At 33.8% G+C, this 25698-nt stretch overlaps 3 protein-coding genes across 4 annotated transcripts in view; all 3 read right to left on the bottom strand.

Annotated features, from left to right (window-relative positions):
* LOC145627327 (uncharacterized) overlaps positions 1-25698 on the bottom strand; it is a 100706-nt gene that overhangs the window by 23675 nt on the left and 51333 nt on the right. The gene's annotated exons all lie outside the window — the stretch shown is intronic.
* LOC145627324 (uncharacterized) lies at positions 444-21630 on the bottom strand. Of its 2 annotated transcripts, XM_081679718.1 has the most exons (10): positions 21426-21630; positions 20241-20299; positions 15904-16203; positions 15654-15758; positions 15111-15546; positions 14886-15012; positions 3298-3333; positions 3113-3197; positions 2925-3023; positions 444-669 (listed from the first exon to the last, which is right to left on the bottom strand). In XM_081679718.1, exons 3-10 carry the CDS (start codon positions 16201-16203, stop codon positions 565-567), a joined length of 1293 nt encoding a protein of 430 aa, XP_081535844.1. In that variant the 5' UTR covers positions 20241-20299; positions 21426-21630; the 3' UTR covers positions 444-564. The 2 variants fall into 2 exon arrangements, with proteins under 2 accessions (XP_081535844.1, XP_081535845.1); XM_081679719.1 differs by lacking the exon at positions 20241-20299.
* On the bottom strand, positions 12720-14467 carry LOC145627325 (uncharacterized). The gene is made up of 4 exons (XM_081679720.1): positions 14343-14467; positions 14139-14230; positions 13447-13818; positions 12720-12912 (listed from the first exon to the last, which is right to left on the bottom strand). The coding sequence occupies exons 2-4, from the start codon at positions 14175-14177 to the stop codon at positions 12889-12891; spliced, it is 435 nt and encodes a 144-aa protein (XP_081535846.1). The 5' UTR covers positions 14178-14230; positions 14343-14467; the 3' UTR covers positions 12720-12888.

The raw sequence follows: 25698 nt of genomic DNA, 5'->3' as shown, positions 1-25698 counted from the left end.
GTAAAGACCATGCATGTATGATAACCGGTCTCAAATGGGTAATTTTTTTTTTAAATTTTTTTTTTTCTTTCGAATAATCAAATTTTTAAATCCTAGCTACCTGCATGCTGCATTAAATTTTTGCGCCAAATGATTCCTGTTTTTTTTTAATCCAACCTGTAATCACCAAAAATAATCTTGTATATATATCATGCTCAATATTATTAAATTGCACCAAAAATAATCCTTGAACCTGCTAATATATTATATACAAATAGCATTCAAATATATATATAATATACAAATAAATGTGTACTCCAAAATAGTATATATATATATATATATATATATATATATATATATATATATATATATATATATATATATATATATATATATATATATATATATATATATATATATATATATATATATATATATATATATATGCATCAAACTATATATATCCAACACAGTACTAATATATGTACACAGTAATAGCTAATTGCCAATGTATCAAAATAAAAAATGTAGAGATTTTTCAAGTATCAAGACTAACAGTATTCATGCTGTAATCACCAATCACTAAGGTTCTTCCGGCTCCTCGTGATCAAGAACATATTGAATCCATAAGTCTCTAATCTCGTCAATTTCTTCTAAAGAATATGTGCAATGATCTTTGGGAAAAATCTAGAACATAAAGTTATGAAATAACAACAAATTAGATTACATCCATTTACAATTGAGCTAAAGAGCTACTTTGCCTACTTTCTTACTTAAATCCAGAATACAGAGCTATTAGCATATTATCAACAAACAAATTTCTCAGTCCAAAATTAGGTAGTACTTTACTAGTTTCCATTAATTACGTACTGACAATTAGTTCAACAAATCAGAAAGGAATAAACCAAAGCAGAAAATCTTACTAGTGAAATAACGTTCAGAAGCTAATTGCATGAGATTGAGAACATGCAAGCACGATGGTCACAGTATAAAAGTTAGAGCTTCTGTTCTAAGACAAGCAGCCTGAGCACTCTAGAATTTTACAAGTTAGGACTTCTAAGCCTCACTAAATTGGCTTTCCACAAGAAATTTATTTATTCTTCTTACGCTGTGAAATAGTTACAGTGAGCATAGCCAATTCCAGCACAACATCCAAAAATCAACCAAAACACCTCTTCCACAAATACGGAAATACTTTAGTTAACAATGATTGAGCTGACTTCTGGAACATCAATAACAATGACAACAAGAGATACCAGATCCACTAAAGGTTGATCAATGATTAAAAAAAAATATGCAGCTTGCCCTCCTCTAAATTGACCAATGATCTATCAATAAATATAGTCTTCCAAACCTAAATATTAAAAAGCGGACCTATAACTGATGTCAATTCTCTTACTTTTGATTAAACTGTGATTTTCTTACCCAAGGAAGTCTGTAACGAAATAATCAAGGCCGCCTATTGTACACACATATCACAGGAGAAGGCAGCAAGTTCAGGAGGGAACAAGCAACACAAACAGGCCGAGCATACCACAAGACAAGCAACAACAACAGCCAGCAGCAGGGGACATGTAATCAGAATAGATTCACTTTTCAGAGCTTTCTTTTGGCACCAAGGGAAGAAGACAAATGTAGTTGTTATTAGTAATTAAGGCTAGTCACATGTAGTATGTTAGAAGAGACTTAAATAGCTAGAGGGGAGCAAAAGAGAAATTCATTCAGAAAAGTTGTAACATCTTAGTAGTAGCCTTAGTTGTAATAGAAAACTCTTCAAGCCTTTCGGCCAAATCAATTCAATCAACTGTCTTCTGCCTTATTGATCTTCTTGTTGCCTAGAATTTATCTGTGTAGAGCGCGCTTCGTTGCAAAGTCTCTTTGGAGTACAGAGTAAAAACTAATAGAAGCAACCGTGTCTAGATAGAAACAAGGTTACACTGAATGCATGTTGCCTGAAATCAGACTAATTACATCAGCATACAACCATCATGATGTAGAGATTCTTGTAAAATTGCAGGTTTGATGATTTTTTTGGTGCTCCCCTGTTTTTTTATTTGTTTCTTTGATACTAAATTGTAAAGGGTATATTAAATCATTTTTTCCCACTCCCGAATTTTAGAGAAAATGTCCAAAAATGAAGATCAAATGTTAAAAATCTTGGACTTGGTGTCTTTTGATGTTCAAATCAGTTCTGCTAGTGTCGAACTCACTTCTGTTCCTTCAATGTCAAGGCATTAGTCCTGTTAAAGTAGGTTTAGATTGGACTCTGGTATTCAGTAGTGAAGGGCACGTCTTAGATAGATACCTCACACCTTTCAGTATGCGGCTCACACAGAGAAATGAATTTAGTTCTCTGGCTTAATGTAACTTAGTTATCAGAGCCTTCTCTGGATTAATGTAACTTAGTCATCTGAATTTGAGTCATCAGAGCCTTCTCTGGCTTAATGTTACTTAGTTCCTCAGCACCTTCAAAAAATGAAACTCTCATAGTTTGATAATCTAAGGGCAGGACACCTTTTGTCATTTCTAGGAGAAGACTTATGGTGTAATTCTGTACTATGCTTGACTCAAACGCCATTTGAGATCAATGCATTGATAACTACATAGAGCAGTTGCTCACCAATACACAAGTATTCAAAATTTCCACAATAAAATTAGGAGTTTCTTTAATTAAACTTATTACCCTTTGATCCTTATCACTCTAATACTACCATACTGTCAAAATATGAAATAAGGAAATGGAAGCAATGAATCAATACTGAAAATTTAACACAAAACCAGCAATGCTACCAATTTACCATAATGTCATAAGATAAATGGCACAGAAATCGATAACATCACAAGAAAAAAATGAAAAAAGAAGCTTATGGCACATTATATGCGTTACAAATAACTGCATACACAAAGAATAACAACTTAAATGACATGTATGTTGAAAATACCTGCTCAGAAATCCATAATACTCTGTTCTGTATAATGTCCAGCATATAGCGACATACAAAGTAACCACAGTGCTTTGTGTATGCAGATTGTAGAGGACACTGATACAAAAAAAATAACCATTAAAACAGTTTTGGATCTGATTTTACACTACTAGGTATGAAATATGCTAAAAATAATAATGACTTACACGTGGTTGCTTCCACCCTATTTTTGGATTCTTTTTTATTTTCTTAATATCTTTTCGATGCTTCATGCTGAATTTAACTATTCCCCTACAAAATCATTTCAAGATGGCACGGTTGCATTAATTTTGATTAGACAATAAAAAAAAACACAAGAAGTTAACCAAGTGAATATTTTAGTAGTACATACTCATTGATGATTTTTTGTGCAAATGAGTTGATTTCGTTTTCTGCTCCAAGTGGATCTAACCAATACACCAACCCATTCCATGGACTAATCACCGCTAACGTCCAATGCAGACTAGACATATTGTAAAATAAATACATAGTAATGGGATTAATTAAAATTTGAGGATTTAACATAACTCAGATCTATAAAAAAAATAAAAAGAAACTACACTTACTTGTCATTATAAGGAGCAAAGAATAATTGATTAACATTTTTCCCCTCATTGGTTCCAAAAACATGGGCTAAGTAGTCAGATCGAACTTGCTCATCCGTTGTCGGTGTCAATGGTGAAAGAACATTACAGTCACAGAACCCATACATTCCCGAGACACCTTCTTTTTGACAACGTTCTTTTAGGTGCCTTGTCCCATGAAAAGTCATATGAATATTAGTTAATGGGCCAATAAAAACAATATTAAAATTAGAACCTATATTATATGGAAACTTACTTCATGAAGACCTTCATTTGCGATTCTCCGACCTCCCTTTGGAAACACCAATCAAGCAAGTCTTCAAAGTCAAGTGAAACATCCAACCCATTTTCGTTAAGAAACACGCTTTCCGGGATAGTTATGGAGATGGTATCACCCGTCTTTTGCATTCCCATAGCTTTTTTTCTCATAACACGCATCCAAGTAGATGTTACCTTCTCACGATCCTTGTCGGTAACAACATAGGTACGAGTGGTTGATGCTTGGGAGGATGTTGATTGTGGGGATGGTGTGGTCATATTCAACTCCTTATCTAGTTGCTTGTCCACCTTAATAATATGGTTTCACACAAAAACAACACGCATGTAAGCTTTTGAAGAAGAAAGCTTGCACATGAATCTAAAAACCACTTAATCAAGCAAAGTAAGCTACTGCGATTTAAGCTAAGTTTCGACTGATTTTGCAAATCTGTTTATGCATGCAAATTTCAGTAAAACAAAATTTGAGTTTCTATATTGCTTCTTCCAAGTGATGTGTATACCCCCTGTATCGCAGAGTAAAACGCTCCTGCTCAAAGAATTTCAAGCTAGATTTATTTTGCAAATTAAAGAGTAGAGACTAGAGATTTATTACATATTACAGGGGACTTTGAGACAACAGAGCAGTAGAGCACCAGTTTTTCACAAAGGATTTAAATCAAAATGCTCTCAGAAATAAAAAGGGAAAGCTATAAATCATATACCTAGCAGTCACTAGAACGATTATGCAGAATAATAGAGGAAACTGTCCCTATGCAGAATTAGAATATATAGAACTCTACTGTACACAAGAATTCTCTTGTGAAACTGTCCCTATAATAGGACCCAACAGAATCATATAATATTGGTGTTGTTAGGAGGAACAGATAAAGATTAAAAGCATAATAAACGAGTCATTCAACTGATGATGTACAAATACATCTTAGCTTCTTCCCTATAATCATAAACACTACACTTTTCTTGGATTAAAATCGAGACAATGACACAAGAACTACAGCAGAATGCATCTTCAAACAGCCTCTTTATCAACTGCATCAGGCTATAGTACTTCATCCGTGAGACATAATTGATGCTCCCGAAGATATAATCAATAACAGCCAAATAATGTAATTAGATTTTTTTGTTTTTTTCCTGATATCCTAACAAACTCTCTGCTAGTTTTCTTACTCAAGCATGGATACACCCACTTAAGAGAAGAAGCTGGTCTTCTCAGATAAAAAATTTGCACCCTACTATGTAATCCCTTGGAAAAGAACAACTATCACACCAATAATATCCTGATTGTAACAATATACAATATCCTACATCCAAGAAATCACTGACCAACCAAAAGTCTAATACATTTAAACTCACGTGCTTAGTAAACATAGAAGGAGGGACTAGAGAGTAGCAATTGAACAAACAGAATCTGCATAATCCAAAATTACATTTGAACATCTTTCTATGGTGATTAAGATTCTACTCACTTTGGGTCACAAATTTCAAATGTGCAGCTCATAAACCATAAGTCTGCAATGAAAGATTTTCTTCTTGCAAATACTCCATAGTTTCTAGTATAATGACACTTCAGTATTATCTTCCAGCAGTCATTAACCATCCATTTACATTCTCCATAGAGTAACCTCACATTCCACACCACCAACTCGTCAGCCAACTCATACCATACTACACATTCTTTATTGTTTTTAATCAAGTTTTTCTTTATTGTATCTGAAATTCCAAACTAATTATGGTTTTTAATCAAGTTTTTCTTTATTGTATCTGAAATTCTTAATCTCCCTTGATTGAATCTTGGCACAGCCTCTCCTTAACGCTAATCAACAATCCAACATAATCTACAAATTAGTAGCACATATATGCAATTTTATTAAATTATCAGAATGCAGAATGCAGAATGCAGAATACCAGAATGCAGATTACCAGAATGCAGAATGCAGATTACCAGAATGCAGAATGCAGAGTACCAGAATGCAGAATGCAGTAGCAACATTACAGTAGAAAAAGACAGCAGATTTGCTCCTTTACCTGTGGGGGCAGTATCAAATGATTTGGCCAAGCTGTGAAAGCCTTCTTAGCTTGACAAACAAAGATCAATTCATCGTTGGGACATGGCAAGGGAGCAGAAGGCATTAAATCTTCTGTAATGGTTACTCGACGATGACCATGGGGCAACGATATGTTATGATTACCAAGAACTTCCGTGTTGTTTTCTATGTAAACTTTTCCGTTAGCTACAATGTGTAGTTTTTTGTCGCTTCCCTCAATTGCCAAGCGGCAATCACTCCATCCCTGAAAACAAAAGGCTCAACCAGATATCAAACATGAAATCTCGCTTAAATGACCTTATCATTATATGAGACTTGAAAACAAAGCCCATAATTCAAGCAGGTATTACCTCGGGAAAAGTATAGTTGCTGTTGGTATTCACAACTTGACTTTGATGTGGGGGGATTGGAGTATGCTCAACTGGAATCATATGGTTCTCCTCAGGCCAAGGAACATGGTATGCCTCTGCCGCTGTCTCGAGGTTCTGAAGTTGAGGATGGACCACGATTGGGCTTTTTGTGTACTGAGGTTCTGAGTTTTTCGCAATTCTTTGCTCAGTATAGGCTTGTTCGTGAGATTTATCCACAGGTGAATCATGTCCAAAGTAATGCCTTTCAACGTCATGCCTTTCCATACCTCCCATCAAAAGTTGTGTAAGAGGGACACCATTACCAAATGAGCTGTCTAAATGAGCAGCATCCAACACTTTTCCAGCTGCCCCTTGGCTACTAGAACCACTCATGTCACCAGAACCAAAATGGTTCCCAAAATCACTAAGGAAACCACCCGAACCTGCTGCCTCCCCACCAAGCAGCCCACCTGAATTTGCAAGATCGCCACCAAAAACACCTTGCTGAGCACCACCAGCCATGAATGCTCCTAATTGCTCTTGGGTTAAGCATGACATCATGAAGGAAATTATAAAGTTTTGCTGCTTGCTCATTGTTGCCATCCTTGAGTTCATCGCATTCATTCTAGCATGTAATTCGCTAGGTGCGGTTGGTTTGTTGTATCCAAAGTACTCCTTGTTAGTTATGCCTGATCCAACAGCCCTAACAGAACCTCCATGCTCTGGTTTGTTTAAAGCTCTTGACAAGATATCATCTCGACCTGTAGCAACTATTTCACCTTTTTGTACTTGGGCCTCCAATCTAATCTGTAAAATGAGGCCAAGATCATAAAGGGTTAGTGTCTATTTTTAACCGAAAAGGAAATTATATTACATGCAGGTGTTTACTAAAACACCAAGAAATTGCATCAGATTGTTGCCAACTTACTATTGCATCATGGATTTCTTTATCAGCAGGATTGTCAACGGTCAGAACTCCATTCTTGACGTGAGAATGAGCTTTAATCCAAGTCAAATGTCAAGGCACGTTTGAGACATGTATTCCTTGCTTTTCAAGATCTTTCTCCTACATTGTGAAAATACAAAATCATAAATTAAACTGCTTTGAAACAGGTTCTGTCATAAGCTAGATCAGAACCTGCAAACAATATACTGATATTAGCAAACTAAAATCAGTATAGCTAAGACATTAGCCAATAGTGTCAGAGAAGTCATTTCAATACTATAAGAACTAGGAAAGCAGATTATAGATTTGTTCTTCTCACTTTTTTAATCACTAAACAACAACAAAAACAACAACAATATTACAATAAAATGCACTCGCTTTCTTTTCCGAGCCATCAACCTATTGAAAAGATAAAAAGAAAAAATCAATTTGGTTAGTAAAACTAAATAAAATGCTATAAAAACCATAACGTGAATTAAACATTAATATATAGATGGCAATGAGAAATGATTTTGACAAGCAAACATTTATAAATCAAGTTGCACAAACAAAGTAAGACTTGAAAATTAATGTTACCACCTAGTAAGTGAAACACACCTCAAATACATAAGGACTTATTATGTCCACGCTTTCGCCTTTTCCCCTTTTTTTCTTTGTCAACCCACATGCCTTCATTGTGGTCATCTCTAACATATATTGAAATATCATCTGTAACATCAACCTCAATGTGTACTTGCTCCTTTCTCCTAACATAACCATCATCCAACACACTATCTTCACTATAATCATCATAAATATGTCGGGGCTTTGGTGCTATAACTGCTGACATTCTCTTGTTCGATGGGTCGGTCATATAAAAGACTTGTCTTGCCTGACTTGCTAGTATGAAAGGATCTTCTTTGTGACCAACTTTATTCAAATTCACCAATGTAAGCCCGAACCTATCATGTTCAACCCCATTGTTATTGTCGACCCATTGGCATTTAAAAACAGGTATCGAAAAACTAGAGTAATGCAGCTCACAAATCTCTTCGATGACCCCATAATAGTTCATCATACCACACACAGGATTCTTGTCTTTAGCACTAGCGAAATGCATAGCTTCAGCCTCTAAAGTAACCCCACTATTCTGCATAGTACTAAATTCATCTTGAAACCTTGTGTAAAATGTGCAACCGTTAATAACATATGCAGAATAATAAGTTGCACTAAAATCGGGTCCAAATGCCAAAGTCTTTAGTCGATCAGAAAATGGAGTCGACGAATCTATGAGCTCCTTCATTACATAATCCTTTAGCCAACTAATAAATGACCTACTATGTTCAGCAGCTAATGACTTCTCATTTGCTCTCCTGTTGCTTTTCCTCAAGAAGCTCATGTGTTTCTCAACATACGGCATAACTTCATCCTCATTATGAAGAATGTATAAATGAGCCTTATGCCAATCAACATAGGATAGGTCACGTACTTTTCGACCTATGGTCCCCTCACCATCCATTCTTCCACTATGACGAGATACAGGAAGCCCTATCCGTATTGCATTTAGCACATAGTCATTGGAATAAGCAAGAACTTCTTCGTAAAATAGTCGTTCGGCAATACAACCTTCAGGATGAAAAGCGTTCTTCACATATCCCTTATAGGTTCTCATTTGCCTTTCAAAACACCATTGATTTCTCATGTGAACTGGACCACAATATCTTATCTCTCTAACCAAGTGAATCGGTAAATGGATCATGATATCAAAAAATGATGGAGGAAAAAACATCTCTAATTGACACAAAATTTCAACAATTTCATCCTCTAATGCAGTCAACTCTCTTGGATCAATCACTTTGCTATAAATCGCATGAAAAAATCCGCAAAGTCTAATTATAGCATAACGAACATTTTTAGGCAGAATAGAACGAATTGCTACAAGTAACAAGTGCTGCATTAAAACATGGCAATCATGAGACTTAAGGCCTACAAGTTTCAAAGTTTCCATGTTCACAAGGCTACGAATATTCGAAGAATAACCTTCGGGCACTTTTACTCCAGCCAAGCTTTCACAAAACTCGATTTTTTCTTTTCTGGACAATGTGTAAGCAGCAGGAGGCAAGTATGCTCGACCTTTCTCATTCGTAACAGCATGCAATTCATCTCTAATCCCCATATGCTTCAAATCATCTATAGATTTTTTACCATCCTTGGTCTTACCGGGGATATTGAGTAATGTACCAATCAAGCTATCACACACATTCTTCTCAATATGCATAACATCAAGTGAATGTCTCACAAAGAGAAATTTCCAATTAGACAGTTGCCAAAAACATGAACACTTTTTGAAACCCTTCTTAGAAAGAGTGGATCTGTGTTTCTTTCCAAAATTAATTTCAATGTCCTTCACCTTTTCGAAGACCTCTTCACCTAACATGACTTTTGGTCGCCCTTTGAATTCTTGTGTCCCATCAAACGCATTTTTTCTCCTTCGATATGGATGATTATATGGCAAAAATTGACGATGAACCGGATAAACATGCTTTCCATATTCCTTTAACCATTGTCCTTTTCAATCCTCCATACCAATAGGACAAGTTGTTTCCCCTTTCACAGTATACCCCGAAAGATTTCCATAAGCCGGAAAATCTTGAATGGTGCAAAATAGCATTGCTTTCAGATTAAACTTCTCATTGCGATGTGCATCAAACACTTCCACACCTTCTTCCCAAAGCATAATCAAATCGTCAATAAGAGGTGCCAAGTACACATCAATGTCATTTCCCGGCTGTTTTGGCCCTGAAATTAGCAACAAAAGGAACATATACCTTCTCTTCATGCATAATGATAGGGGTAAATTGTAGGTCACCAACATAACGGGCCAAGTACTATACGTACTACTCATGGAACCAAATGGATTGAAACCATTTGTAGACAATGCAAGGCGTAAATTACGCTTTTCATGCGCAAATTCGGGGTATTTTGCATCAATAAACCTCCACTGCGGAGAGTCAGCCGGGTGTCTAAGCATTCCATCGTCTACACGACCATCAAAATGCCAGGTTAACTTCTTTGCATCTTCTGCTTTTGAAAATAACCTCTTAAACCTTGGTACTATTGGAAAATACCATAATGTTTTGGCAGGTACTCCCCGATCCCCTTTCTTATACCGTGAGGCTTTACAAATTGGACAACTCTCTAACGATTCATATTGATTACGATACAATACACAATCATTAGGGCAAGCATGCATTTTCTCATAAGGTAAACCCATAGAGCTTAGTGTCTTTTTCGCCTCATATGTACCAATAGGAAGGACATTGTCTTTGGGAAGCATGTCTTTCACCAATTCCAATAACACATTAAAACTTGTGTCTGTCCAACCATGACCAGCCTTCAGGTTGTATAATTTGAGTATGGCTGATAACCTTGTGTACTTGGTGCAACCTTCATACAATGGTTTTTCAGAGTCGTTTAACAAGCTCTCCAACATGGAAGGGTTGTTATCAAATTGATCCTCAACTGCATGCAACATGTCCTCCAACCGATCACCCTCATTATTATTATGAACTTCGGGCACATCATCCCTTTTCTCACCACTACCACTATCTTGTATGTCCCTAAACTCTCCATGCCAGATCCAACGGGTATATGTTTTATCAAATGCCCATTTACTCAAATGATTGAGAATTTCATCGGGTCTCTTATGCAAAAAATTATGGCACATAAAACAAGGACAACGTAGCTTGGAGCGGCCTCCACTGTTTTCTACTGCAAATTTAATAAATTCCTTAACCCCTGCTTCATATTCAGGGTCACCCGGCTTCGATGTTGATATCCAATTTCGATCCATTTCTAACCACCAAGAACAAGACCTCAAATCTTAAAATTGTCACATATGTAAAGCTCATATAAAGGCAATTTGGAATATAACCACAAGATTTATAACATCTAAAAACAATATATATATATAAATAAAACAATAATTGCATGAGTATAGTAATATTGTATAAAAGTCGAAAAACAAGATTGAGAGTAATTAACTTAAAAATATCACATAAGTAAAGCTTATATAAAGGAAATTTGGAATATAACCACAAGATTTACAAAATCTATAAAAAATATATATATGTATAAATTGCAAGAGTATATTAATATTGTGTAAAAAAACAAATATCATATTCATTAAACAATAGCAATAAGCTCTTCCTTTTCATTTTCTAAGCACAAACAATATACTATACAAAGTAAAGAGTAGAAACATGGACCACTAGTCATTTACTATTTTTTTTTTAATGTGAGCAGCATGAACATCAAATTTGAAGAGCTTCCACATTCATGTTCTGTCATTTTTTATAGCACATATTTTTTCACATGCAATTATTTTAGGAATCCTTACATGTGGGGTAAGCTTATATATACTATATTTTATACACCTTTTACAAAGGTACAAAATAGAACTTTTGCGGGAAAATCAAATTCCTAAGAACTACTATATATAACTGCTCGTATCTCAAACAAAGCTCTCCAAGCCAAATCAACTAACCAGTATAACAAGACGATTAAGATACAAATTTTATGCAAATAGATACAATAGAAAAACAGAAAAGAATTTGAATCATTATGCATTTTTATAACAGTATTCTTCTTATAATATAGAAAAACAACCAAGGCAATGCAACCTCAATAAAACAGTAGATTATGAACAAAAATCATTCATTTTTATGAATTATATGTACCACATACATAGTTACAACAGCAATTGAATGAAAAATTGAAACTGAAAGAAAAAAATAATAATAATACCTCGCGCGGCCTTAGCTTCTCCAAAGTTAGGGTTTTAATCCTACAATTGCAGAATTCTCCAACAATTGAATGAAAAATCGAACTTCAGTGGTGGAATTGCGGTTGCTACCGTGCGCCGGAAGATGGAGTGCGAACGGTGGTGTAACAATGGAATGCAATTATGCAATTATTAGTTGAGTGCAGTCAACACTACTACATAAACGAGCTAATGCAACCCCAAATAACCGTTGCCATAGGGCTAAAAACCGTTGATTTAGACCTATTGTTACGGTTCATAAACCGTTGCTGTTGCGGCCATTGCACTAGATATAATGAGACGGTTCTTTAAGCTAATGCAACGGTCTTATAACATCTACCTTTGACCGTTGCATTAGGGTCTAATGCAATGGTCAATATGATCTAATGCAACAGTGCTTGCAATACTCCATGACCCGTTGCATTATATCTAAAGCAACACTTGTATGTTCCTAATGCAACATTCCTTGGCCTTTAATTAAACCGTTGCAGTAGGTTTACCAATCATTGTCATGTACTAATGCAACGGTTTAATTATATAGGAATAATAAATAATAAATAATAGTGAAAATTAAATTAATATTAATCTTCCCTATTTATATTTAATTAAATTTATTATATGCGTACAAAATAATAAATAATAATGAAAATTAATATTAACAATCATAAAATCATCAATCTCGATCTTATATATATATTAGTCACCCAATTGTTTGGCAAAATACAAAATGATGAAGTACTTTGTTGTACTTGTCAACTAGCTAGCCCAAAAGATAAAAGCAAGTCATAATTTACATTAGTTTGATCACAAAAACATTTACCAAAACAGATGTTTGATTTGTGATCACAATGATATTTACGGCCACAAAAGCTGTCACTACATATATGACAATTTATACAAGATATGCCACCACCAAAATGTTATAATTCATGCATCCTTCTCTAATCCAAATTTTCTTCAACAATCTGCAAATTCAAAATGCATAATTTAAACAGTTATAAGTATGGAATATAAGAGTCATAATAGTAAGAAACTAAGATATTTGGTATCTACATACATAATTTTAAGGTTTAGTTCTCAATTGATTGAAAAAAAAGGAACAATAGAACAACAATTCCCATGAAAAAAAAAAATTATATGACAAAAAGCTGACGAATTGAGCACAAAAAATACACAACAACTGCAAATTGTTGCTTAGCAATTACATTAAACAAAATAAAGTTGGATTATATATAGAAAGTGTTCATCAAAATGCATACACTCACTCCTCAATTAACTCTACTGCTATTTCGCCCAACATTTCCATGAATCAAATCACTTGCCCTGTCATAAGTTTTTTTTTTCCTTATTTCTCTCTTATCCTAACCAACACATAGCCTTAACATTAATGGCAAAAGTTTCTAAGCAATATAAAAATAGTATGATAATTTATCTAAAGAACAAGTACTAAGAGTAAAGTACTCTGCAATTTTAAATACAGCCACATATATTTACATTACCTGATTAGAAGGTTCTGTTCTAGGAGAAGAATGCTCATCACCATCGGCCTCATTCACTTGTAATGTGTCGTTAGTTGCATTTCTTGGAATAGGCGACTCAGTAGTTGAGATTTCAGGAACTACAAGATTTATTCCAGGATTAGCCTCTTGGAGTTGTTCGAGCAATGTTGCATGAATACTTTGTAGAAAATCTTGAGGAATTTTGTACTCAGATTTAGATCTTTTTTTCTTCTTCAAATCAGTCATGGTCACACCTTTCCCATAGAGGCGTACACGACCATTATGCTCTGGTTTTTTAATCACTTGATAGTATGGATCAATAGTGTTAGGGCCATGTTCATGTTCTTGAGATTCCAGAGCTTCGATTTGTTCCTATATACATGAATAATTAGAGGTTATGTATGTATAGCTTGGGTTTTCATATAAAAATATATTAAAAATTTGGTATAGTAGTTTAAATTCACTATATTATTCTTCGTTTTCCCAAAGCTGGTTTTGTATGTCTTATTGGGATTCCTTTTCCTTGATTCTTTGTACACCTTTGCTTGGGAGGGTTCTTTTTTGTTAGGGTCCTCTTGTTTCTATACAAAGAGTTTATAAGATAGGTGCTTATGAGCTAAATGAATTTGTAAATGACTAGCTAAAAAAATATATTTAGGTGAAAATTAAATATTTGTACAAATATATACTACCAGCTTATGACGTAACCTGGCATATGATTTTGGACCCATAGTATGGATGTCTTCTGCCTTTGACGATTCTTTTTGTTGGTCTGACTTTCTTCCTGTAAAAAAATTAACTTAATGTATATAATGCATCTAGAATTTTTTATTCGAAACACACAAAAATGTGCAACTTTTCTTGGTTCTAAAATAGATAAGTTAAACACCAAGTACCTCAGTTGTTGTCAAATGCCAATACTTCAACAGATCTTCAAAATGAGTTTTTGGCATTGTCTTTGGACGTTCTATCATTCTTTGTTCATCAGTATCAAATGCATAAAAATGCTTCTTTTTTGTCCTACACTTGTGCATACGCCAAGCATAATTGACAGTTTCCATTACCCATTTTCTTCCTTCTTCAGGAACCAAATATTTCTCCTACACAAAAACAGAATATATATATATATATATATATATATATATATATATATATATATATATATATATATATATATATATATATATATATATATATATATATATATATATATATATATATATATATATACTTGTACAAACTAATAATAATTAATTAAAGAATAATAAAATGACCTCAAAAAAAATTAAAGGATAAGAATGAAATACTTTATCGATTGACAAACCTGGACATAATCCCATATTTTGTTATGTATGGGAAGGCTTGGCCATTCAACATAATTAAGTGGGGCTAGTTCATAATTTCTAGCAACAGTTCCCAAAAATTGAGTAAATTCATCGACTACTTCATCAGTAGGTCCAACTGGTTGCCCATAAATATTCAAGATAAGGTAAGGGCGTTCCTCCCTAGGACGAGCATGAACCTTAACCAATTTTGTTGGACCTCGATGCTTCTTTTTTGCAGGAACTGTGAAGGAAAAAGTTGTAAGTTAATACAATGTTGTAACAAAAAGATTTATCAAATGACAAAAAAACTTTCCACAATCGAAAAAAAAAGTGTTGTACCTTCTTGTGGGCTTTTAGTTCTCAATCGAGAGTCCTCGTCTATCGCTTCAGTTATATCTTCAATTACATTGTTGCCATCATCTACAGGTTGTTCATTTACAATGTCATTTGCACTACTAGAGATCAACTGGCCTTCATATGCCACTTCAAGGTTGGAAGTACTGTTTGTTTCATTGTCTTGAATCATATTCTCTGATTGCTTTTTTCGTAGCTCACGAAAGGCAGTCAATGATCCAGGACGACAAAAAGTCTTTTGTTGATGTTTCTTTTGTGGCTGGAGAGCTTGTTTTCCTGATGGGTTATTTCCATTTTGGTGATCTCTTTGTTGAAACTTTCCTACTGAATTGACTGGAGGTAGCTCGGTATGGTTTTCCACACCATGTTTTGTGGTGTTCTGAACAAATGCAGCCATTGAGCCTGACTTGTTTGAAGAGCCCTGTGTTTAATTGCACATAAGAAAATATTAGAATATGAAGGCGACTGAATAAGAGTTGGTCCAAACACTAAGGCGACTGAATAAGACTGAAGATGACACATACATACCTTGCGAGAAGCCTTTTTGGTAGCAATATCCTTGACATGTGGCAGATGTAAAAGCGGTGGCATGCCTCTTGTTGACCCTCCACAAAATTTCCCACTCACAACAGCCTATAAAAATAGGTTTATTTATAATTTATATGGATAAATCAAACTAAGGGAGTTTATGACGGAATTACAATGTTACATAAGTAAAAAAAGGGGGGGGGGGGGAGATGTCAAATATAATCTGTATACATGTATTTATGAGACTAACCTTACGCTTGCTTGTTATAGTACCAGAGTCAATTTCATCCTGGTTACCCTCATATTCAGGTATGTACTCATCATCATTTTCATCATCTTCATCTGAAAACAAATTATTGTCATCCCATGTGCTGATAGCATTAAGGGCATATGAAAAGGCTCGAGATTTATCATAAATTTGTGATGCCAAAGTTCCTTTTCCAGAAGTTGCCATTATGTCCGCGTTACGCTTCAGCTGCTCTAGTCTTTGCCTTTCATAATCTGTTATCACTTTTTTTTGAGGGATGGATTTAGCCTTAATCCCCTTCATCTACACATGAAAAAAAAAATTACATTATTAAAAAAATATTTAAACTTGTATGTTACAAGAGAAAAAAAAAAAAAGAACAAGCCATAAGAAAAAGGAAAAAACTAATAAAGTAATTTAATGTATCAATCAACATTGCATATAATAATTTTTTTTAAAAAAAAACAAGACATAACATCCTACCATCAGAGAGTTCTGTAGGAAGGTTGTGAACAACATAAAACCAACCATTCTTGGTTAAGTCTTCCACATAGAAAACTTGTCGTGCCTGAGATGCTAAAATAAATGGTTCTCCCACACCAATGGTTCTATTCTTATTAACCAAAATAAATTCATCATTCATTTCTGAGTAAAACCACACACATCTAAATAAGACAACGCTAAATTGGCCATGGTATGATAGCCCAATGATATCTTCTATTGAACCATAATAAGCAACACTTCCCATTATAGGATTTTGATCTTTGCTACTAGAAAAGCTAGGTGTTAGAGCGTTTAAAGTTACTCCATGGTTTTGTGATATAGAATTTGCATCACGCTTCATAGTGTGAAAGTGAAATCCATTCACAGAGTACCCAGTGTACCTTTTTGCCACATAAGAAGGACCTTTTGATAACCATTTCAAATGGTCTGGTACTACAACACCTTGCTGAATCATGCAGGCAACTTTCTCCTTAAACCAAGCCATAAACTCCTTACTATGATTCTGAACAATATCCCATTTTCGTTTCCTATGGGAGCTTAAAGTTGCCATGTGTTCACTGAAATATTAATAAAAATACACACATATTAGTATTGTAATTAATGATACGATGAAGATTGAGTCTATATATATGTAAATATGATATTGAGATTTTTTTATGAATAGTTTTACCTGATGTATCTCTCAACTTCCTTGCAATCACAGTTGAATAACACGTATTGATGGGCTTGGTCCCATGTAATGTGATCAATCATAAATCCATATTGATTCTTCTTTGTGGGCTTTCCTTTCCCCCTAGTCGGTCGACCAATATTAGGAAGGAATGGTTGTGCGGTTTTTGACTTACCACTAGTTGAAGGAGTCTTTGGTCGATTTATGTATCTAGCACAAAATCGAAGACACTCTTTAGCCCAATATGCTTCTGCCATTGAGCCCTCAGGGCAAGCTTTGTTCCGAACATCATCCTTCAACTCATGAAGAAACCTCTCAATTGCATACATGCATCTATTACAAATAGGACCTCCAAGCCTGATTTCTTCCACCAAATGAACTGGTAAATGGACCATTAAAGTGAAAAAAGCAGGTGGAAAAATCATTTCTAATTGACAAAGTGATTCAACTATCTGAGAATGAAGATTGTCAAGGTCTTTTGGGTCAATGGTTTTACCCCATATGCCTTTAAAAAACTGACAAAGTCTAATCAGCGGAGTTGCAACTTCCTTAGGTAAAGTTGCCTTTATTGCAATTGGAAGCAAGTAATGCATACAAAAATGAGCATCATGACTCTTATATCCTTTTATCTTCCCCTCATTAACTTGCACACAACGAGCAATATTAGAAACATACCCTTGAGGCAACTTTGCTTTTTTTATGGTTCGGCAAAACAAGCGCTTCTTCTCTAATGTCATCCAGAAGCGTGACCTTGGGATCTCTTCACGAAGATCATCTATTTCAATAGGCTGAAGTTCTGGCAAAATTTTAAGAACTTTCAGATCACGACGAGCACACACATTGTCCTTGGTTTTCTTAGATATATCTAACAATGTTCCAATGATATTATCAAATATATTTTTTCTATGTGCATCACGTCAAGATTATGTCGATTTGTACAATGCTTCCAATAAGGAAGGCTAAACAAAATTGACAACTTTCTCCATGGAACATCATCATTGTGCTTTTTTTTGTTCATCTTTCCAAAGTCATTGGGAAAATCTTGTAGTAAATCTTCAATTTCAGTACCTTTCAATCTAAAAGGTTCAGTTCTCTCCTCAATTTCTCCAAAAGTTCTCTTATCATGGCGCCAAGGGTGGGTTGAATCCAAAAATATACGATGATGCCAATAGCAAAATTTACGGCTATGGTCCAACCATTGTGATTCCGTATCATAATGGCAGCAAGGACAAGCCCTTTTCCCCTTTGTGCTCCAACCAGACAACATTGCATAAGCTGGAAAATCACTGATCGTAGACAATAAAGCTGCATGCATCATAAACCTCTTATCAGTTGAAGCATCATATGTTTCCAGCCCAACCTCCCATAGCTCTTTTAGATCTTTGATTAGCGGTTGTAGATAGATATAAATATCATTGCCCGGGGATGAAGGGCCAGGAATAAGTAATGTTAACATTAAAAACTCGTGATTTGTAACCAGCCAGGGAGGTAAGTTATAATTTACCAAGATAACTGGCCAGGTACTATGTACGATGCTCATCGTGTGAAATGGGTTAAATCCATCAGTAGCCATACATAGCCTAACATTACGTGGATCTTCAGAAAACTTTGGATACAACTTATCAAAGTCCTTCCATGCTTGACCATCAGCAGGATGTTGTAAAAGTCCATCAGTTTCACGTCCATTTGCGTGCCATGTCATGTACCTTGCTGTCTCTTGGCACATAAATAGCCTTTGCAACCTTTTCTTGATGGGAAAATATCTTAGAATTTTGGCAGGTATTTTATGGGCCTTTTCATTTACCTGATCCTCGTCATTTGATTTCCATCTTGAAGTCTTACAAACATGGCAACTCGTTGCATTTTTATTTTCCTCCTAATATAACATGCAATCATTAGGGCATGCATCTATCTTCTCATAATCCAAGCCCAATACTTTTAAAGTATTTTTTGCATCATTAAAAGAAGAAGGTAGCTTTGCATCATCAGGCAATATATCCTTAAGAAACGCTAATAAAGCACCAACTGCAACATTGCTAACCTTATAATCACACTTGAAAATTGATAGTCGAATTGTAAAGGCAAGTTTTGTCATTTTCTTACAACCTGGATACAATTCTTGTTGCCCTTCTTCAATAAGTTTAAAAAACTTCTTTGCATCTTCATTTGGCCCCTCTTTGAAGGTATCACTTAACAAACCTTCTATGTCATCATTCACATCATTTATGTATTGGGGTACATTAGAATCAACTACTACATCTTTTCTTTCGATGTCCTCCCTTACATCTAACAATATGTCTGATCTAGGGACAAAACCGTTGCAAATCATATGCTCTTTAATAACATTCCTATTATGCCAATAACGATAGTGACAAATTTCACATGGACAACAAATTTGATCTCCTTGTGAGCTGGATGCAAAAGTCTTTTCTATATACTTATCAACTCCATTTTCATATTCATCACTCCATCTAGCAAATGTCCACCACTTTGTATTTACTTTATCCATTACTCTAGTTAAAGCCAAGAAAGAAAAAATAGATATTCTATTATTATATATAGCCAATTACAAAAATATAAATACAAAATTCACCCTACTAATGGTTATTTGCTTATCATTTTTTTATTCCAATAAATATATATTAAATATAATATAAATATAAAAAAAACAAGTGAGGGAGAACAACCACCAGAAACAATTGTATATGTACAATCATGCAATACATGAAACAATAAGAGAAAGTCACACTATGATTATAAAAGTATAAGTCAAACAAGAAGTAAGAACTAAGAGTTGGTCCAAATACTAATGCATAATTTAATAAATCTAAAGTCAACTATTTAATTAAATACATAATTATGCATCTAATTCCACCACAACCCAATCCTTCATGCTAGAATCAATACATAGTATATATGAAACAATAACAATACTCACATGTTTACAAATAAAAGTAATATTGCATAAATGATTTGGAGAATGAATTACCAATGATACAAAATAAGGTTGCTAACCAAGACAAGTATAAGAGTATGCAATATTAACATGCAGATATATGCATAACCCAATTTCATGTCCTAAACATGATACTAATCACAAGATCAAATATATTCTATACTCCATACTATTACTCAATGGATTAAACCCAAACTATTAGATAGTTACCTAGGCCAACTGAGGGAGTGTAGTGCTGCAAATACCGAAACTGACGTACTGCTTTACTCCTAATAAAGTGAATAGAAAACATAAATTCAATATGCATACAATTTGTTTAAAAAAATTGTCAAATTAATATATAGAATCAATAAACACTCATCGTAATTTTCGTTATCCAATTCCCCTTCCACGCAAATCAATAGAAAAAAAACCATCTCATGGGCATTCGTATCCTACTAGAGTTTAAAGTCTTGTCTAAACCATTTTAAAAGGAATAATAATAGGGAGGCAATAAAAATAAAATAGAAGACATAACTTGGACACCATAATTAAAAAATATATAAACGAAAGTAATTGATAATTCAAATAATAATTCACCTTGAATGAGTGAAATTTCTCATCCCTGATAATTTCAAATATAGAGAGACTCTTTAATGCACACCAAACTTGATAATTTGTGAGGAAAGCATTTTGCTAAAAGAAAATAAGTCTCAAATTCCCAAAGAAAATTGCAAAATAGTACAACATCAATTTGTTCAAATGAGAATAAAAGATAAGATATTATCCCACAATCTCGTCAAGGTCAGAGTACATGGATTTAATAACTCCAAGTTTCAAAAATTGAGAATTGATTAAGAGTAGAAAAAATTGAGAATTGATTAAGTGTAGAAACATGCATATATACATATATAACAACAACTTGATAATTCTCAACTATTGAGGTCGTTAATAAAAAAAATATATATATAAAAATAAAAGCACAACAATAAGAACTAAAAAGCTCAACTTGAAAAGGCTCAAGTTTGAAGCCTACGCAAATCTTCAATACTAAAAAAAACCAGCCCACCATTATTTTTACTAAAATACAAACTCCACCTCTTGTATCTTTACAAAATCCTCAATTTAAAGGTTACTTTGACTATAATTCCCTAATTAATAGACCTCTAATCTACTATAATTTGGGTCAGATGTTCTTCTTATCAATAATTAAGTAATATAAAACAACAAGATTGTTTATACAGTAAAAAGAACAAAAGGTTGAAGATTTAGATAATTTTAATTAACAAAAACTTCAATCAATGAAAATTCTAGGTCAATTGAGCATGCAAATTTGCAAACAAAATATAATGTTAAAGAAAAATTGAAACCTGCATACTTAATTAGAAGCACAGTACAAAGAGAGTTTGAAATTACCTGATAATTAATCTCCAAATGGATGCCAGAGCGCCAATGTCGACATCGTTCTGTATTGGGGGTTTTGAAAAGAGTTTGGTAATGGGAATTCTCTAGAATATAGCTGAAGTTTGGTAAATGGGAAGTACTGTACTAGAGACTTAAGAATTTGAGACTAAAAGAAATGAGGGTTTTGAAATTTTGGGGAAAAAAAGCGCACAAAAAGTCCGGGGTATAGCGCGCAACTCCAAAAATTTTATACTCCTATTTTATTTTATCAGCTCTTACCATCATATAATGCAACGGTTAAAGACCTAATGCCATGGCTAATTTTTAAACCGTTGCAAAAAACCGTAGCATTAGCCAAGACCGTTGCTACAAACAGTTGTATTATCTATAACCGTTGCAATAGCTGTTGTATTAGCTTAGGTCGTTGCACTCAACCGTTGCAATACTCTTTAACCGTTGCTTAAGACCATTGCATTTGGTCGTTTATGTTGTAGTGCAAGCAACGGAATTTCAGTGCAGTCGCGTCGGCAGCCTTTAGGTGGAGGTGGACGGAGGTACGTCGGCAGCCTTAGCGCGGTGTCAAGCTAAGCCAAGGGAAGGAGAGTTTGATCGACACTAGAGTAAGCTAAGGGGGAAAAGCAAAAATTTCGAGCAGAGAGAAAGCTAAGTGAAATTAAATTATTTTAGGGATTTTGGCGGTTTAGAATTAGGAAAAGCAGAGACCGGTTATTACTTTCCACTGGTCTCTGCCAATTTTTAATTTGAAAAAAAAAAAAAAAAAACACCTAGAGACCGGTTTTGTAAAACAATTGGTCTCAAACTATTTTAATTAAAATATTAGAATATTCTAAAATACCCCAAGAGACCGGTTATCTTTAAAAACTGGTCTTTTGAATTTGTTTTGAGACCGGTTTTTAATGGTAAATGGTCTCTTGGAACAAAGAGACCGCTTATGTAGTAAACAGGTCTATTATTTATGGTCTCTTTGGCCAATTTTGTAGTAGTGATGATTCGCTCTTCACTCATGCCCATTCATGAATATGTTTCATCATCACCTGAAAACCTCCTCTCTACTTGTCCCCACTACTCGCCATTAGAAAATGGGTCGTCGTAGGGCCAAAGTAAAGACATGGCCAAACACACAAACACACACAATCAGCAAAGCTGAGTACATAAGAGTAATTAAACACACTAACATGCTTTCACCTATCAACACACACTTATCTCATTGCACCTGTTTACAAGAACACACAACAATCAACAAGACACATTAACTAGACACTAAATAATTCATTTAGCGTTGATTACGCATCGCACGGGTTTCCAACTATACCTCCCCCAAATAAATTGAGGTTAACTGACACGGGAGCTAACCGTGCCAGCGACAAAACCACTCAAAGGTGGCGGAATTCCTGCGCATAATAATAAATAAAAAGGAATGTACAACATCCTGTACTCCATTAGAAGTTATGGTTAAATATAAAACCCTATAACTCCCTCCATTGTTCATACTCAAGGTATATACGTTCCAAGAGTTTTGGTGCGTAATCTCTTTCACTTTACGTTATTTACATGTTATTGGACTTAGTGACAACTCTCAAAGCATAATAAATCAATCAACCATAATTATTCAATCAACCAAAAATACCAATTTCATTCTTGAATAATTAGTGACCACATATTATTTAATGTTGAACCCTTTTTAATTCTACCTTAGTGTCAAAGACACCTTAAACGCATAAAGCGCCAAAAATCCTATCCCTCGGTGTTAAAAACACCTTAAGTGCACAAAGGCACCAACATACAATCCCTTGTGTATATAGACACTTATATAGCTCCTTCCTCATGCTTAAAGCATCAATAAAAATTATTTGAACCATAATAAAATTCCTTTTCAATATTCCTAACATAATTAAACATGTAGTTTAATTAATCATGCATTCTAACATGCTATAAATAAAAGTGTGGTTCAAACACAACATGCCCAAAATATAATTTTCCAATCCATAAACCATCACAAATAATTCATGCTTCACAATTCAATCACCAACACCATTAATTCACAATTCCATACATAAACCTTAGCATGATACTACTTGTAATTGATTGAAATCAAGCCTAGCATGATTCCACATCATCAAAATATGCTAAGTACGCGAACGTACCTCAAATAAGCCCTTAAAGTAGCCGATTACACTACAACAATTCCCGAATTAAGTCTCCTACATAAAGGGACAATAATACTATATTAATTACCCTTGTATACACAATTTCCAACAACTTAAACTCATTTTAAATAACTTATAATAGTCTGAAAATTATTTTTAAACCCCTAATTAAACTCCTTTTTAATGGATAATCACACTCTTTTATTAAAAATCACAATTATACTACTTTAAATACAATTCCAACATTTTAAACTAATCAAAAATCCTTTAAAACTTCATCAAAATACATCTTTATACTTAAATTATCCATAGAAACATTAAATTATCTCTTACCCTTTAAACTCAAGGATAAAATTTAAAGCATAAAAAAAAAACTTCGTTAAAAATCAAAAATTACCCGAAAATCATATTTAGAGGCTGAATTTGGCCACGAGAGGGTGGTGCTCACTACCATAGGTAGTGAGTCTTTCTTAAAACGTTGTTTCCACACGAAAAACACTATTTTTTTTTTATCAAAATCGGAGGAGTTCAGAACCTGATCGGGATTAAAACGGGATTAATATTAACGAACAGAAATCTAATAATTAAAACATGAATTTACGTGTTCAAAATAATCTGGAATTAAGTTAAACTAATAAGTAGTTATAATCACCAAAATTTCAAAACATCATTACTATAAAAGCCCTAAATCAATTATTCATAAAAACCCTAAAATCATGATTTTCAATAATTAAAAACCCTAGGTTATAAAATTTACAAAATCTGAAAATTATAAAGTTTAATCATCAAAATACAATTTGATACTAATTAAATTAATTTCAAACAATAAAATCAAAACCCATAAATCAATAATTATAATTACACAAATTAATAAAACAAAGGAGAGAGAAAATAAGACTAACCTTTTTGTGTGGGAAATTTTTGGGGATTCATGGGGTATTTATAGAGTAGAGAGTGTAGGGTTAAATTTGGGTTTATAAAAATGTGGGCTTGAGTTATGGGATAGGGCTTAAGTTATGGGTTTTGGAATGGGTTATTCCAATAAGAGTATGTAGGAATAATTTACATTGCCCAATAATTAATAAACGTTTGGCCCAAAACGTATTTTACTTTTATAAAACTTTATATTTAAAATACTTTAACCCTTTAAAATATTTAATTAAAATATTTGAGCCCTTGACAGTACATTTTATTAATACTTAAATACTTTATAAAAATACATAAAAATACGGGGTATTACATATAGGTGATGCGTTAGGTTGGTTTATGAGTCGCCTTTTTCATTATAGGCGACGCGTTAGGTGTATTTTATGAGTCCTCTGCTTTTTATGAGGCGATGCGTAAAGTAATTTCATGAAAAATATAATTCTTCAATAGCGATGCCCAAAATACAATATTTTTTTCTTTTTCCAAATTCACACTTGCTACTATAAATATAACCTATGTAGGACTTGAACCTACATCTATGTACAATAGCACATTGCTCTACCATTTGAGCTAATAGGCTTTTGAAAACTTTTATGACAAAACTTCTATAAAACTAACATTATAAATATCAAGATAAACATATACATCCTAGAATAACAAAGACAAATGACAATAAGGTCCAAGCTCAGCGAAGAAACAACCAAACAACCACAAAATTCCACTAAGGTTCAATCCAATATATATATTTATATATACTATATATCTAAGGTTCAATAGTCAAGTCCTAGATTAAATTAATGGAGTTATGAATCAAGTCTGATTCTTGGCAAAGAAAAGTTAATTTAAAATATTTAATTATAGAAGATAATCAATTCTCCATCTCAAAGGTCATTGAGGACCCAGAATGAAATAATTAGTAAGAAGTATATAAAATACAATGTGAGTAAACTAAAGAGCTAAGCAGCAATTGTGCACTTTATCAAATTATATCAAATGACATGAAATAACTGACATTTTGATTTTAGATTGAGAATTATATAAGAATAATCACAAATTCTAGAAATAGAGGAAGGAACTTAGTATAATTTTACCTTTAGTTAAATCAGGAAGACCAAAGACTGGAAAATTCACCTCTCTGTAATAACCAGCCAATATAGCATTGAACATACTTGCTGAAGGAACTTTCTTAA

The sequence above is a fragment of the Chenopodium album genome, chromosome 4 (assembly GCF_948465745.1).
Source record: "Chenopodium album chromosome 4, dcCheAlbu1.1, whole genome shotgun sequence".
NCBI classification, from domain to species: Eukaryota; Viridiplantae; Streptophyta; class Magnoliopsida; order Caryophyllales; family Amaranthaceae; genus Chenopodium; species Chenopodium album.
The sequence above is the reverse complement of the archived record's forward strand: the minus strand, read 5'-3'. Positions and strand labels throughout refer to the sequence as shown.

Coding starts and splice junctions, on each gene's coding strand:
- LOC145627325 (XM_081679720.1), bottom strand. CDS start 14,177: ATGGGTCCAAAATCATATGCCAGGTTACGTCATAAGCTG. Junction 13,819..14,138: donor CCAGGTTACGTCATAAGCTG/GTAGTATATATT, acceptor TCATGTATATAG/GAACAAATCGAAGCTCTGGA. Junction 12,913..13,446: donor GAACAGAACCTTCTAATCAG/GTAATGTAAATA, acceptor TTGAATTTGCAG/ATTGTTGAAGAAAATTTGGA.
- LOC145627324 (XM_081679718.1), bottom strand. CDS start 16,203: ATGAAGGGGATTAAGGCTAAATCCATCCCTCAAAAAAAAGTGATAACA. Junction 15,759..15,903: donor CTATAACAAGCAAGCGTAAG/GTTAGTCTCATA, acceptor CTATTTTTATAG/GCTGTTGTGAGTGGGAAATT. Junction 3,198..3,297: donor GCACAAAAAATCATCAATGA/GTATGTACTACT, acceptor ATGATTTTGTAG/GGGAATAGTTAAATTCAGCA.